Below are 17,225 nucleotides of genomic sequence, written 5' to 3'. Positions count from 1 at the left end.
GGGTATTCTTTGTCATTCTTAAGTATTCTTAGTTATAATTTAATATTTTATTAATAATATATGCTTTGGCAACATCATAAACGTTGTTAACTTTACCACTAACCCTGTCAATATGATCACCAACAGTTTGAATCAACTTCATAATACTACTACTACTACTAATAATAATAATAACAACAACAAGAAAAATATATCTCAATAAACATTTCATCCACAAACAATGTAGCTGCTAACAATAGGCTCTTTGTACCAATCAAACTAATGGTCAACGATTATTCCACGAATAGTTCAGTCTTTTTTAACAACTTGGTACATTAAAGAGTAACTTTAAACATGGTTCAGCCAATCAGATTTCAGAACCATAACTATCAATTTTGTAAAGTTTTTGTATTTTTACCTATCTAGGCCACCATGGATCTGACCATTGATACAGAGGCGGACCTTCAAGAGTTGGACACACTGCTTAGCCAACAGCAGCACTCTATTGCTGGCTTCGCTTCCCGGATGTGGGCTTACATAACTATCAATCAGCTGCTCGCCGAGCGGTGAGACATTAAAGAGTGTTTAGACCAGTCAGTCAAATATCTGCCATTTTTTCATTTTTACTCAGCTTACTTGACTTGTCCTTGGTTAGCTATTGTACCCTGCCCAGAAATTAGAGGGCACCTTGCCTTAAATTTTGACTTAAATTTTCTCACTGTTACTTTTCAGTTAATTAAGAAAAAAACCCTTGCTAAGTTTTTGTTTACATAAAACAGGACAGTTCACGGTTATCTTTAACATGCAGCTTTGTCTTTTGTATGAAGCAGCCTTTGCCTACATAATGATTTGACGGATTTCTTTTTCAAAAGATTGTTAAAAACACATTTTGGCCCCAAAAAAGGGTGGCTTAAACAGCTGAAAGTTTTGGGTGCTGATATCACAACAAAGGGATAACTTGTGGCCTTTGGCTTTATTCCCAGTGTAGCACTGTCATGAATATTGCCACAAATTTTTACACGTGATACAAATATAATACAAATATCATTGCTGTCCAACCAACCAAAACATCATTTGTATCATTGGAATACTTGAGTATTCGTTTGTTACGTTGGTATTCGATTCTGTATTTAATTTTTTTTCAAGCCAAAACAACAACACACTTCATCAGCAAATGCCTTTAAAAAGAAAAATGAATACTAGCCGGTTTAGTTCAATACAGTATGAATTTATGCCTCAAAGCACAACAAACTGCACTTCTTTCCAAGCTGCAATTGAAGCTAAAAGAGAAAAGTTTTCCTAAGAAAACTCAGGAAGAAATCACATGTGCAGGAGCACTTTAAATTATCAGATGATAAGAAAAATGCTCTGTGCTCTTTGTAGGTCTTTGGCCCCGACTGCAGCAAAGAAGCGTAAGATAACGCAGCGGATCATGGGCTTGGCTGTGGAGCATCAGTTCGTCACTCCGCTGACTGCTTTGCTGGTGGAGAGTCAGGACGGTCCTGAGAGGCTTCTAGCAGATTCACCCAAAGACCCTAAACAGGGCTGCTGCCCTGGTATAGGTACTGCTAGACCCACACACAGTTTTATTTACCTTACTCACATACACAGTGGCCGTTTTGCTTATTACACTATGCACAGGGGGGTCTATGGTGTGTTTAGATGAGTCTTGTCAGCTTGTGAAGTCAGAAAACTGATCACTAAATTGGAACTACCAGCTGTTTTTGCTTGGGTGGTCATTGGCAAATCATACCTTTATCACACGAATCATATAGTTCGAATACCCTTTGAGAGGGCCAATGACATCACTCTGTTGGTTGCATACTGAAAAGGCCTGTCTATTCACAACGGTTAGACTCAAAGGAGTAGTTCAGCCAAAAATCATATTTACATGATTTTCCACTAGCCCCAAATGCAGTCGATAAGCCAAGACATGTTTGATAACCGTATTTTGCTTCTTTAGTTTAAAACTGGAGCTGATAGACTAATGTTACTAACAAACACTTAAGTCAGTAGTCACCCAAACAGTTTCCATAAATACTTGCAAAAACTTCTCTCAAACCAGGTCTTAATTCAGGTCATCAGACAATTCAATGTAGTTTAGATTGACTATGAATTATAAAAACAGAAAAATCTTCTCCATGTAGCTAAAAGGAGGGGCAGTCATTTAGGATAACTGGAAACACTTCTTTCCTGACCACAATTTTGTGTCATTCTGTGCAACATGACCAAAGACAGGGCTAAGAGAATACATAACAAATACATAACACAGATGCACATGCGGGGTCACACAGGTAGAGAAGCTAAGCATGTATACTCAAAAAATCAGTACTGTGTCCGATTCTAAATTTGAGGAGCAAAAATGTGCCTCAACTGTATATATTTGAACCTGAATATACACATAAAGAAATGTGTCAATTGGATGCTGGATCCACCAGTCACTCCCCAACCCACCTCTTACAGTGCTTTGAAAAAGTATTTCCCAATCTCTTCTATTTTTAAAATATTTGTCATACTTGAATGTTTCAGATCATCAAACTACTTTTAATATTAGACAGCGATAACCCAAGTAAACACAAAATGCTGTTTTTAAATGATGTTTTCATTTATTGAAGGAAAAATCCTGCTCAGCCCTACCCTGCCCTCTGTGAAAAAGTAATTGCTCCCTTAGCTACTAAATCAACCAGTTAACCAAATTAATAATTTCACTAGCCACACACAGACATGATTACTGCCAGACCTGTTGAATCTAAACATCACAAATATAATCTGTCTTGCAATGTGAAGCAGACTAGAGGATCTCAAAAAGCAGCACAATGACTAGAAGATGAACAATCACAAAGCACAATGAACTAGAAGATGATGCCACATTCTAAAGAGATTTAAATACACATGTGAAACAAAGCAATTGAAATCTAACTGTCTGGAAAGGGTTACAAAGCCACTGCTAAGGCTCTGGGACTCCATTGAACCATGGTGAGAGCCATTATCCACAAAAAGAGAAAACTTGGAACAGTGGTGAACCTTCCCAGGAGTGGGTGGCCTACCAAAATTTCACCATGAGTGTGTCAAATTCTCATCTAGGAGGTCACAAAAGAACCCAGACGAACATCTAAAGAGCTGCAGGCCTCACTTGCCTTACTTAAGGTCTATGTACATGATTCCACAATAAGAAAGACACTGGGCAAAAATGGCATCCATAGGAGAGTTGCAAGGTGCAAACCACTGCTGTTAAACATGGTGGTGGTAGTTTGATGGTCTGGGGCTGCTATGCTTCTGCAGGTCCTGGACAACAATTCATAACTGATGGAACCATGAATTCTGCTCTCTATCAGAAAATCCTGTTCCAGATCATCAAACTATTTTTTAGCAACCATTAGTGCATGACCAAAAGCTCAGGTGCAGTTGGGTTATGCAGCAGGACAATGATCCAAAGCACATAAGCAATTCCACCTCTGAATGGCTCAAAAGAAACAAAATTAAGGTTTTGGAGTGGTAGAGTCAAAGTTCTGACTTGAATCCCATTGAGATGCTATGGCAAGAGCTTAAATGTGTAGTTCATGTTCAAAAACCCTCCAATGTAGCTGGATTAAATAATTCTGCAAAGAAGAGTGGGCCAAAATTCCTCCACAGTGATGTAAAAGACTCATCGCAAGTTATCACAAACGTTTGATTGCAATTGTTACTGCCAAGGGCGGCACAACCAGTTATTAGGTTTAGGGGGGCAATTACTTTTCACATGCGTGATATAGGTTTTGAAAAATCTTCATCTTCAACAAATTAAATGATCATTTAAAAGCTGCATTTTGGGTTTACTTGTGTTGTCTTTATCTCATATTAAAATGACTTGGATGATCTGAAACATTTAAATTTGAAAAATGATCAAAAATAGAAGAAATTAGGGTAAGGGGTAAATTATTTTTCACAGCACTGTAGCTACATATGGCATGATAGTAAGTGAGCACAACAAAGACAGAGAAAAAGTAAACAACGCTTACCTCACATTCAGGTTCCTCATTATTCGATATGCAACTTCTAACTCTCCTACAGTAATCAAGCCTTAGGTATTACTATAGTATTTGCATTGTTTGCAGTATTATTGCAAAGTGACGTTCTACAACAGTTTGTATATGTAGCTAGTCGACATAACGTGAAGCAAATATATGAAGATTTGAAAATCATAAATTAAATTTCTTGCCAAATTACAATCATTTACATACATTATGGCACAGAAACTGCCATTGATATATCTACTATTAACTTGGTAGCCCACTGTGGCATGCGAGTTAGTTGAAAGCCACTGAAAAGTGGCCGGCTTAGCAGAGCTTTGGTTTGGTTGAGTTTGTATTTATTTGGTGTGATTAAAGAAATATGGCTGCTGCAACACTGAACCCTGCCTCCAGCGTCCTCCTTGAGCCCGGGGTAACACATGCCGTGCTACACTCACATTGTGTGCCAGCTTGGTCTGCTGTATTATATGAAATCAGAGGATGTCCTATTTTAGCTGCTGATTACTCTCTTTCTCTGTAGGTCTACCCGCTAGAACATCTGTGCAGTTTGTCAGCAGTAAGCCTCCATCCCAACCCACCTGGGCTAAACTCACTCCTACTCAGGGACCGAGCCAAGCAAAAGCACCACACGTCACTGTTGGTAAGGTCATTTCACCTGATAGCACTAGTATCCACTACTATGCATCGCTCATATGAAACAAGTGCACAAACACACACAGGCAGATGGTAGTCAGGGGAGGAAAATCAGAATGAAGAGGCACTGACCCTGACAGTCCAAGCCTCAATTCAAATTAACCTTTTACATCTTTCTAATCACTCGGGTGATCTTTAAAACATAAACTATGAATGTGAATAAACTTCAGATAGATTTCAGTCATAAGAATTTAGGGGTGCCAACAATTATGGCACACATAAATTTAAGAAATCATCATTAATCTCATGAAAAGATTTTTTTTTCAATCATTGTACTTCAAATAAAAGTTAGATTTTAGTGTTCAGATTTGAATGAAATATTAAAAGGATAAGCAATAAGAAATGTTTTTTACAGCCTGTTTTGTTCAGGTTTACCAGGGATGCCAGTATTTGTAGAGGACACTGTATTTTGAGAAAATAAGACATTATTATTACAAAATACATCGTAGAAAAGTTATTATTTTGACTTTCTATTCATTTTCGGCTGGGAATTAGAATATTTCTGAATTTCATATTTTAAATATCTTTGTATTTGATTATCCATGCCCATCCCTATTTTGAAACTGCTGTAGATTTTTACAGAAGTTACAGTATGTTATTATCTTTTGCTATGAATTTTGGAAGCTGATCTCCATTCTTAACAGTTTACCGTGTCATTTACAAGTTCCTTAAAAATGAACTATCCCAGAAAGTAAGGACATTGTTTCAAATTCCACAACATTAATGCAAATATTCAATTTGATCAAAAGATTTAATGTGAAATCATATGCAAAAGTTTAGGCACCTCTGGTCAAATGACATGTTTTATTGATTTTCTAAGTGAAAATAAGGTAACACATCCTAATAAGAACACACTTCTGTACATTATTGTTTATTTGATTAATTTAACATGTTGGAAACAAAATGTGGCCTGTGGAAAACTTATGACTCATGTGATATTTTATATATATATTTTTCAATATGTTGAACTCAGCAAATTATACAAAATGCCTTGCAGTACAATACTGTATGATATAGTACCGGTAAAGCTGCTGATCCTTCTCCATTGCAGTGGAGAACGACCCTCACTTCATAGTGCACCTGCCTAAGAACAACATGGATGTGTGTTTTAACATTGACTCCAAGCCGGGACACATCCTGAACCTGGTGTCAGACCCTGGAACAGGTACCAGTAAAATCTTCTCAAACAGTTGGAGTAACATGAGGAAACTTTTATGCTTTTATGACTTAATAACCGTGTTTTCTTCTGTCTACTTGTGTTCAAACAGGGATTGTGATCAATGGCCAGTTGGTAGGTGGCAAGAAGATGAAGAACAATAAGCTGAACACGTACTTTGGCACCATCTCCATATACTCTGAAGATGCAGGGGTGAAGGTGGTGGTGAGGACCAGCAGGATCGATCTGATGGAGGGCAAAAACAATCACTCTTTCTCCTGGGCAGCCACAGCCAAGCTTAATCTTAACAGGTAATGCAAAGCTAGTGATGCTACAGAAGAGACATTGTGATTTTATATGGGGATTTCTACCACTTAAGTACTTAAACTTTTTAATTCTTCAGTGTCTTATCTACTTTCACGTTAGTTACATAGCAGTTACTGAGTTATTCATAGTAGATACTGAATTATTCATAGTGGTTACTGAAAAATTTGTACTGGATAGTCAATGATTCATAGAAGTTACTGAGTAATTTGTAGCAGTTACTGAAAAATTTACAGTGGACACTGAATAATACTTTGTGGTTACTAAACAATTCCAGGTAGATACTGAATAATTCATAGTATATATTGAATAATTCATAGTAGTATATACCGGGTAAAATGTCTTAAGATTGAATACTAAGTACTGTTTACTATCAAAGTTCAAAAACTTAATTAATTTCTGTCTATAAAAGAGTTTGTTACCGTTTAAATCACGGACAACTGCTGCAAAATGTCTTTTGTACTGTCAAATTGATTTCTGTAATATAGTACAGTGGAAGCTGCTTAAAGGAGAATTCCACTGATTTTTCAAGATGTCCATATAATTAAATTTATTAGCTGTAAACAGAGTCATTCAGAACAGTTTGAAGTGAAATGCTCCATTTTAGAGAAATTTATCAAATCAGAATTGTTCACAGTGGCGATGATTGATCTCTAAGAGCTACATTCACAGAAAGTGATTGCATGGCATGATTACGAATAAACTGCCTGATGGCAAAGACATTCAAAATGCCATCACTAAATGCTTTAAGTAGTAAAGTAACTGACATTTTCTGTCATTATCTGTTTAAAAGACATTAAAAGGGAAAGTGACAGCTGTGTTAAAACATGTTTAAGTCATCAAAGAATTAATTATAGTACATTATTACAGCTTTATGAGGCATTAGAGTTTACAAGTACGCTTACAAAGCATTGTTACCACATTACAAGGAGTTGTAAGCACATTTATAACCATATATAAATACAGTCTTCATAGAAAGTGTTTCTACGACTTAATAAAATAATAAGCCTGCAGTTAGTAAGTTAAATTGCAGCACAAAAACTCAATTGTCTGTCTATGCATTAGAGATTGAGTTACCATTAAAAGCGTTAATAATTTTAAGATTAATAACTGAATGATAAGCATGCAGTTAAAGAAGTTGCAGTGCCAGAAAAACAACAACAAAAAAACTATTTTCTGTCTATGCATGTGAAGCAGTTATCTTTAAGGCATTGACAGTAAAAATACTACCAAACTTTATCTTGCACCGTCAAATCTATTTCTATAACATGGTGCAGTGGAAGCTGTAATATGTGAATAATAAGCTTGCAGTTTAAGAGATTAAATGGCAGCACCAAAGCTCTTTTTCTGTCAGTGCATGTTAAATAGTTACCATTTCAAGCTTTGAGACTTGATAAAATTGTTGAATTCGTTTCTGTAAGTTAGTTCAGTAGCAGTATTGTGTTTCTTTAACATTAACTTTATCGTCAAATATACTAACATGTTTTATCCTTGGGGATCAGTATTTTAAACCTCCAGGAAATACAGGCACTACTACAGGCATGGTTAAGTTAGGTTAGGGCCCTAAATCAGTAGGGAAGTTTTTTGAAGAGTATAAAGTTGCATGTTATAGTGACCTCAATATCATCCAAAACAACCAAAACAAAAGTGTGTGTAAAATGTTGATGTTGATTGAATGTTTTATACAGCAAAAACAGCCTGGGGTCAATCGGACCCCAAATAACACTAATGCATACAAAATGTGTACAGTACTTTAAAAACCACTTCATGTTAATTTTATTTTCACCCAGTTGTCCCCATTAAATTGGAAAAAGTCATTAAAGATGAAAAAATGAATTCATTTAATTAGAGATGTTAAATACTGAATGGGGTCAGGGACCCCAAAGATAATAGGAGGGTTAAAAACTTCACTAATTAATGAATGCGTTACTTTTGTCGTCAGGGTGAAGGTGGCCATAGAAAAGGAGCATAAGATCACAGTGACGATTGATGACAAGATCTCAGTGATGGTGCTTTTGCATCGCGTGTGGAAGAAACATCTGTTTAACGTGGACTTCCTGGGCTTCTACACACCCAACGATAACCAGTACTCCTCTCAGGTCCATGGCCTCATTGGTGCGTCTCAGGTTTTTGAAAAAACTTTGTTTATTCAAGCAGGGCCGTAGACAAAGCATGCCCTTTTTCACAAGTTTGTCTTTCAGTTGACTTTCGCCAATAATTATGTTGATCTAATATACTGTATGTATACTCTATTTGAAACAAAGGAAAGTTATGACAAGTAAAACGAAGAAGAAATATTCAAGATTCTGCACTATTTTTAGGGCACTATTCAAATTTAAGCAATTTTTTTTACATTGACCATGTTGAGGCCTTTGTACAAGAAGGTCATATTAGCTATTTTCGGTCTTATCTCTTCCAGTGAAGCTTGTTCAAATGACTCTCAGGTGGATTTAATCCACTCATCAGAGGCTTTCGCACAAACATGTGGAGTGTGGTGCCAGCTCAAGTGCACATGCTCAGACTGCACTGTGTATTTTAAAGAGGCATTCCAGCCTAATGGTAGTAAAACTACCATTTAATATGTTATTTGTCATGTTATGTAGTATTCTGTAGCGCAGATTTGCATCCCTCGGCCTTATTGGTTTGACAGAATTCATGATACTATATCCTTTCCCTGCTTTCTTCTATCAAAAAGATTTTAAACAGCCTGTCCCCCGACCCCCCATACTCACCCCAAAACAGTTGTAGTTTCTCCCACTTTCAACATACTTCACCAGATATGGGTTTTCCTACAATGTAAACCAGAAAATCTCATTGAGACTATTGTGGGATCACTGCAGGATGCACTCAGGCGTGTTTTCAACAGATGTAGCAATGGTTATATTTTTCATTTGGGCCGGAGTGTCCCTTTAATTGATTGCACCCCCACACTGGAATCATACTGAAAGAGAACACAGAGATCATTTAAATGCAAGATTGTTTGTTTGTTTGTTTGTTTGTGGTTGTGGTAGATTCATTCATGCCGTTAGGTTATATAATTATTCACTCTTATTATTTAACACAAACACAAACAACCAACCTGGGATCCTGGGAACCCACAGAGTGCACATCACACGTGTGTGTGTGTGTGTAGGTCTTGATAATTAGGTAATTAGGTAATAACTGGTGATTTGAAGCAGGAAAAATACAAAAAATGATCTGTTATCTTTGATGTGTTTGTGTATTATTTTAAAACAGGGCAGTTCATAAATGAGCCTGAAGTGAAGGTGTTTGACGTGCGTGAAGGAACAGAGCCAGAGAAGAAACATGCCACCATGGAAGTGAAGGGCAATAAGCTCACCGTCACCAGGTACCCCACACAGTCCACACCAGTAGGCCCCTGCACTCTTATGCTGGCTCTACACTGTGAAACTTTCATGTAACTTTAGCTGCTTGAATCTTACATGAAACTAAATTTCAGTCGAGTTGCATGATGTAAAACATATTTATGTTTGGTAATTTACCTGCTTAAACACACATAATTACACTCATCTGTTAACTGCCAAATTACACACAGCCATGCTGTTGTAACGCATGCAGAATGTGGCTTGCCGCTGTCACGTTGAAATACGCATGGTTGTCCCAGAAAAATACGTCATCAAGGAGGCAACAAATGTGCAGATATCTTTCAGTGTTAATGGTGCATTCACAAATGTGCAAATTACCCCTGCCAAGGGAACTAATACATCCCCATCCCATGATAGACGTTGACTTTTGAATTTTACACTGGTTACAGTCTGGATGGTCCTTTTTTTGGCAGAGAACACAGCGTCCTTTAATTCCATAAGCAATCTGAAAAGTTGACTTGACAGCACACAATACATGACACCAGTACACATGTGCAGGTGTTTCTGGACGTTGTTATTACATGTAGTAATTTCCATCACAAATGCACACTTTTTTTAATGCTGTGCCGTCTATACCTAAAATCCTCGCAGTCTCTGATTGAGGAACATTAGGCCTCGTTCATCAACCATTCTTAAGAAGAAATTTTTTCTTAAAACCCATTTAGTCAGTTTTTACAAAGATTCTGACATTCGCCAATGTCTTCTTATTCGGGATTTGTTCTTAGGTAATAACAGAATCTATATACACTCGAGCACAAAGGTGTGAAAAATTCTGTGGTTTAAAAACACATCATGAATCTGACGTAGACTTTTTTTGGACCTTTGTCAAGAATAAATGTAAGAAACTAAGGAAGATATTGGTAAAAGAGGCCCGTTGCTGATAAACTGCTGGATTATAAATCTCTGTATTTACACACAAAATGGGCTTATATACAGTTCCAGAACCAAATCCAGCTATAATCTTTAATCATGATCACATGGAATAACCCCACATTTCCACTATTATGTACATAAACACAGTAACATGACTTCAGAGATGTTTTTCTAAGTAAAGCTCTGTTATGTGTGTGTGTGTCACACAGGGGCTGGCAGAAAGACTACCGAAACGATAAGAAGCACGGTTCAGATGTTTATTGCTGGTTTGTCCATAACAGTGGCAAAGGCTTCATTGACGGCCACTACAGCAACTACATCGTCCCTGACCTCGACAGCTTCCTCCCCCCTCTCTGAGTGTGTGTATGTGTGTGAGTCTGAGTGTGTTGTGTGTTTGTTGGAACAAAAGCAGAGAATGGGGTTGCTAGAATTCTGATATTCTAAACAGGAGAAGAAGTTGTTCATCTATACAAGAGATTTTATTAAAGAAAATGTATGGAAACAAGACTGGATGCCAACAAGAATGGGCGGTGCTTTATATGCCAATTACCAGTAAAATGAATTGAATCGAATTAAAGAGTGTACATTGTTCAAACAGTATAGACATTCTCCTTTCTTTAAATGTCACTGTGAATCCATTCAGATACTTGTGTTTACATCATAGTACACTTTAATTGTAGATGATTTTAGCTGTAGACACTGCTGATGACATTGCCAAATAAAATGAAATAAAAATAAAAAAGAAAGAAAAGGGATCCTGAAGAACACTCTGACACAGTAGAGGCTTCCCAGGGTGGATGAATTCAGCTGTACAGTACAAAAAACACCTCAAGCCTGCTTGGAAAAGTCTTCATACGCAATGCCCTCCACTCTCTTCCCTTTCATATGACCCTGTTGCGTAAAAAGAAACACACTATGTATTCATGGTAATGCAGACTTTAAATAAGATAAAACATATGTATGTTAACATAAGCTTGACATTTTGATTGGTATTTAGAAACATGGCTTAACAGCTTTCAGTAAATGGATATTAACATCTCTAATAAAGCTTACCGAGTCTATTGAGAGAGTGGCAGAGAAATTTTTCTCATCAATGCCCTCCAGAATGGCCTCTGCGTCCCGATACTGTCCATTCACAATCACTACTCGCTTACCTGAGAGAGAAAGAAAGAAAGAAAGTGAGAAAGAGAAAAATGGGCTGATGCATTGATCTGAATAGATTATATTCAATAATAATAGTATTCAGTATCTGCTCATTTTTGATCAAAATAAAGTTTTGGGCTACTTTCAAACATAACAAAATGTTAGGTGTTTTATTTTTATTTTCTGTATTCCACTACTATGTAAATGATCCCCCCCATTCACACTTTCACACACATTCCGTGTATGTGAAAAAATAACTTGTATCATCAAATCGAATCACTGTTAAATCTGAGATAAGACAACCAGTATCCAAGTTTACACCGCCTTTATAGAATAATGGCTAGAATCACATGCAGCCGTTGTGATGTGTTTACCTGGTGCTGGGATGACTGTCTCCAGATGGCTTTGGTCCAGTTTCAGTTTGTCACCTGAGTCGATCATCTTTACCACAGCTGTGTACTTATCCTGCACCTCCTGGAAAAACACACACACGTACCACATATACAGATACTAAGAATGTGCACAGTACCATACATGTTTACCCCAAAATGACCACTTAAGAGTGGGGCTAGCTAATCTTGAACTTTGCTCACTGTAGTGTCTATGCTTCTCATTGCCTTGAAAGTTCTACATTTGTAAAATCCAAAATACTGAGAAGGTTCAACATAAACTGTTCTGGCAGTGCATTTTTGCTGAGTTGAGAAAGACACTGCTTGAGGTCATACAGTCTTATGCAAATATTTGGGCACAACAGGTCAAATTATGTTTTGTTGATATTCTAAGTAAAAAAATAAGTTAATACATCCCTCTATAAAGAACACCCTTCTGCACATTTCAATGCACACTTATTGTTTATTGGCCACATTTAACAAATTGGGGGAAAAAAAAATCTAACAAAATGTGGCCTCAGCAAAAGCTATGGCACATTTTATATTTTGTTTTAGTGTTTTCCAATATGTCTGCCCAATGACTGCTGGGATAAGATCCAGCTCCCTCCGTGACCCAGAAGGATAAGCGGCTTAGAAAATGTGTGTGTGTGTGTGTGTGTGTGTTTTCCAATATGTTACACTCAGCAAAAAAACACTAACTGTGCACTAAAATTTGCAGATATGCCATATTTAAGTGTTCTCTCTGTAGAGGATGTGTTAACTTTAGTTTCACTTCAATTCAACTGCACCTGCAACAAGACTTTCTGCTAGTTTGCTGGGTTAATAACTATCTATAACTAATCTATTATAAGCCTACAACAACCAGGCTGATTCAAAAATTGAATATAAATGTTTAGCTAAATGTTTAGCTACAAATTTATTCATAGTTTATATCACATATTTATACTTACAAAATAATAAATACAATAACTTATAAGTAGCAAAAGGCAACAAAACAATAAGCAGTATCGATAAGAATAGCAGTACTGATACAATCCCATTTCAGTGGTGACTGACCCGAATGACCGCTTTCTTCTTGTAGTATTTGTCTCCTAGTCTTTTGGTGATGACTTTGACCACTATGTCTGGCCGTATCCAGTTTTCTGACCTCAGTGACTTCTTCTTCTGCTCTTCCATCTGTAAATGGGAAAAAGAGTAGCAATTCTGGGATATTGTTGGGTAAACTCATCAAATATTAACCACAGTGTTCCACTGTACAAGCAGTCAACCAGCTACTGAGGTGAACACAGACCTCCATGATCTCATCCAGTGCAGATTTCTTTTTCTTGTCTTTGGAGTTGGCGCTGTGGGAGTGGTCTTTCCTCTTGGTAGAAGGGGTGACTTTAAACCCACTTGGACCCAGAGACGAACTGCGAATTACAGGGGAAATAATAATATTAATAAAAAATACTATTTGTACACGCAAACGTTTTACATCAAGCATCATGACATGGAGCAACTTGCAAACAGTACTCAGGCATTTTACATCATCTAAACAAACATGAATGGAGTGAAGTACTATGACATGAATGGAGTGATGTACTACGACATACATGCATTAGATCAGGGCACTATAAAGTGCAACTTTTGTTAAGTGTTTCTATGCTGACAAGGAATCAGTCTGGTTGCAACCATCTAAGTGTTGACCTTATCACCAGAAGATCACAGGTTACCAGATCTCTTTCTCAATGGACCAGGTAAAACTTCACTGTGCCATTCTAAAGTCTCAAATATTGGAAATATTTCTCCAAAATGAGACACCAGCATATTGAATGGAACCTTGTTTCGCACCTAGTGGACAGACCAGGTAGATCATTGATCCCAGATTCAGATTTTACAGACACAATCAAAGTGCAAAAGACAATAACAACAAACAGACGCATTTGCATTTCGTGGTGTGCATGGAAACAACAAGAGCACAGTACGAATAATGAGTAAACACCTAGTGCACTTTTAATTTGGGTATGAGATGTGGGTTACTGTTTGTATGCAGCATCGCTGTGATAGAGTGCTACCTTGCTTTAGAAGGTCCTACAGCGGCGCTACTGCCCAAGTTGAAGGTCACTTTCTCCTCCTCATTGTCTCTCTTCAGTTCAGTAAACACTGGCTCCTCCTGCACATGAAGACAGAGAGAAAAGTGATTATAATAAAAGATGCAGCTGAGAATCTCTGCAAGCATCTCTCTCTCACACACACACCAACACACCTCAGGCTCCTTGCCCTCTCTGCCTCGCCGCACTTGTTCTTCAATGAACCTGGCACTGCGCTCTTCATCGTCCAGATCTTGCTTCTTCTTCTTTTCCAGCTCTTCCTGCCTGCGGATTGTTTCTGGGTCCCGATCGATGTACTGAACGTACCAGCCCTTCGGCGTTTCGTCCACTTTACAAAAACCTACACACATACACAAAACAGATATGTTTGAGCAGAGTCTACCCAGGTACTTTAATAATTTAAAGTTAAGTGAGTATCTTATATTTTATGATTTTTAAGTAAACAGAGTACTGTAGTTCAGTAATACACTACCATCCAAAAGTGTGTAATCGCTTTTTAAAACTTTGCAATCAATGTTTTAAAAAGTGAAAACACAGTCTAGTTGCAGATAAGTGTCTGGGATGAACAGAGCCATAGAAAATTCTGAAATGGCTGAGAATTAAAGGAAAATGCCATCAATTTTTTTTAAAGTTCTGTATAATTAAACTGTTAAGATACAAAAACAGAGCCATTCGGAGCTGTTGGATGTGAAATGCTTCATTCTAGAGAAACCTATCAAGTGACAGGAACCAGACATCTGAAGTGTTTTAATACTTTACTTACTGTCCTTCAAGGTAGCCTGGTAGGAATACAAGTTTCCTCAGAAAAAGTGTTTACAAGAAACGGCTACGAATACGCTGCTAGAAGTCTGACACATTGTTTTACGATAGTTTTGAGAAAGTTTTCAACCTTCAATGTATTATTAAAATCCATTCATGGCAGAGAGGTACACAGAGGGAGTTATAAGGCAAAATAGTACCCAAAGCAAACCTTTTCACTATTTTATCATCATTAACATTACATATAAAAACTCAAAAAAGACAAGTGTAGGGTGGTGTAGGCTATTATTTGTTTTGTACACATTGTGACCTATCATCACAATAAAGAAATCATAAAGATCATAAATCATAAGTCAGTTTCTAATAAGTTTATCTGCAATTAACCATTTCACATTAACCCACTCTAAAGGACACTGGAAAAATCTGTGGGATTCCCCTTTAAGTTATGATAAGTTATGTTTATATCCTTTAAGTTATGTTTATATCCACAATTACTATCTGGATATTAATTAAAATTCAGAATTTATATTTTAAAGCTCAAGGCAGACATATATACAATATATTATTTATCATAACTTCTCTGTCAAAAAATACAGAATATTAAATAAATCATCTAAAAATACCTTTTGGCAAACAGTGTATAATATTCAAATCCTGTATAAGTTATTACTGCATATAAACTAACAAAATATGTTAATATAGCAAGTAATTCCAAACCTTTGAAAAGCAGTGTGTGTATATTTGTGCTTACCTTCTCTTCCCAGCCATTTAGTAAAATCTGTGAGAGTCTCCCACTGGGTGGCGTTCATGTGAACATGTTCCCGATTACTGATGTACTCATTATACACAATGTTGTTGTGAACTCGCTTCGTCCCTGCAAATACACATAGAGAAATAGGGACGCTGTATTAAACAATAATAAGCAGATCAGAATTATTGTTGGACCACTCATCATGAAATGTTCACACAGTAGAAACGATAGCTGACATTTTCAAATGGTGTAAAAGTAACAAAAGTGGAGTTATGAGATCATGATGACAGTAATGATATTCAGACTCCTAGTCATGATTCCTTGTTGAGCACTCAAGAGTTAGAATCTAACCGAAACGTCTTCTGAGCAGCTCCAAAAAATCACTCTTAAACTCCCTGCAAAGAAATAAAAAAAAAAAAGAGTTATAATCATAAGCCTTATTAAAAGCAGAGGGAACATTGGAGATACAGTAACACATAACATTCAACTGGCTGACTCACTCTGAAAAGTAGCTCATAAACTGGTTTGGATCCTCTGAGGCTAGCAGCAGCTGTCTCTGGTGGGACTCGGACAGGCAGTGGCATTTAAACCCATTCTAACAAAAGGACACAGAGGTAGCAGCATTAAATTAGTGTATTCCATGGAACCGATCTAAGTAATGCAAGCAATATTAACTGCTACTCTACTTTGGACTTAAATTCTTAATTGGCCATGTTTCTAAAATGACAGTGAAATTTCAACATTTTAGCCTCGCTGACACATGAATACACTTCAAAGTAGTGCTGGGTGGTTTTGATACTATTCAATCACAATATTGAATTATATTTATGTTTGCATAACTAAACTTAATCCATGCTTCCTGTGTGTTGCAACTTGATTGATGATTAAAAAAGCCTTACAAAGCTGACATAACCTGTTTTGATTGGACTGTTCTTTCTCTTCCGCTTTTCTTAAGATTATACAAAAAAATTTAGAAAACTAAAAGGAAACTTATACTTATTTACACTTTTTACTTTATTTACACCACATTTACATAAATAAAATTTAGTATTTTGCTAGTTTTTATATATTTTGAACTTCTTTCCAAACACTTAGGAAACGACATGCAGAACATTAACTCATTTTAAGTAATAGTCTTAAATTATTAAATACATGACAAAATACCGCCAATGACCCAGTTTCAATATCGCGATATACTAATATACACGGAACATCACCCAGCACTACAAACGGCGACACAGCAGCAGCGACCTAAGAACCTGAAGGTGGCCAAACGCTCAGAAACTAACCATGACTCATTCTTACAAAGCATTAAAACCACAACCAAACAAAACACACCGCAATACAGCCTAAATACTGTAACACCATATTCATAATAATCAGATTTTAGAACATGCCCGTAAAAGACGCCCAGCTCAGACACAGAACTCACTTCATCTCGACACTGTTTCTGACACATCTGGCAGTACCAGCGCAGCTTCTGAAGACCTTTCGCTTTAATCCTGTTACTGATCGCCTTTGGACTTAGAAAATCAGCCTTCCCCATTTCGAAGACAAGGTAGAGACACAAACAGCCGACCCAGTCAGTAAACTAACTTATTTATTAGCTACTCCGCCTCGGATTCGGCTGCTGTGTTTTCCTGCCTCGCTGATTTGTTTGTGTGCGCATGTG

At 37.0% G+C, this 17,225-nt stretch overlaps 2 protein-coding genes across 2 annotated transcripts in view; one reads left to right on the top strand and one right to left on the bottom strand.

Annotated features, from left to right (window-relative positions):
* The window catches only part of itih2 (inter-alpha-trypsin inhibitor heavy chain 2), a 25,394-nt gene extending 14,373 nt beyond the window's left edge, over positions 1-11,021 (top strand). The window contains exons 13-20 of the mRNA XM_036577260.1: positions 406-545; positions 1,363-1,541; positions 4,510-4,629; positions 5,734-5,847; positions 5,951-6,149; positions 8,105-8,277; positions 9,400-9,511; positions 10,631-11,021. Of these exons, the coding sequence (XP_036433153.1) occupies positions 406-545; positions 1,363-1,541; positions 4,510-4,629; positions 5,734-5,847; positions 5,951-6,149; positions 8,105-8,277; positions 9,400-9,511; positions 10,631-10,778 (1,185 nt within the window). The 3' untranslated portion in view covers positions 10,779-11,021. The remainder of the gene's footprint in view (positions 1-405; positions 546-1,362; positions 1,542-4,509; positions 4,630-5,733; positions 5,848-5,950; positions 6,150-8,104; positions 8,278-9,399; positions 9,512-10,630) is intronic.
* kin (Kin17 DNA and RNA binding protein) lies at positions 10,956-17,225 on the bottom strand. The gene is made up of 11 exons (XM_036577261.1): positions 16,986-17,225; positions 16,054-16,148; positions 15,905-15,948; positions 15,554-15,676; positions 14,199-14,383; positions 14,008-14,105; positions 13,245-13,362; positions 13,010-13,129; positions 11,939-12,038; positions 11,475-11,575; positions 10,956-11,312 (listed from the first exon to the last, which is right to left on the bottom strand). The coding sequence occupies exons 1-11, from the start codon at positions 17,097-17,099 to the stop codon at positions 11,250-11,252; spliced, it is 1,161 nt and encodes a 386-aa protein (XP_036433154.1). The 5' UTR covers positions 17,100-17,225; the 3' UTR covers positions 10,956-11,249.

This window comes from Colossoma macropomum, unplaced genomic scaffold, assembly GCF_904425465.1.
Source record: "Colossoma macropomum unplaced genomic scaffold, Colossoma_macropomum, whole genome shotgun sequence".
NCBI classification, from domain to species: domain Eukaryota; kingdom Metazoa; phylum Chordata; class Actinopteri; order Characiformes; family Serrasalmidae; genus Colossoma; species Colossoma macropomum.
The sequence above is the reverse complement of the archived record's forward strand: the minus strand, read 5'-3'. Positions and strand labels throughout refer to the sequence as shown.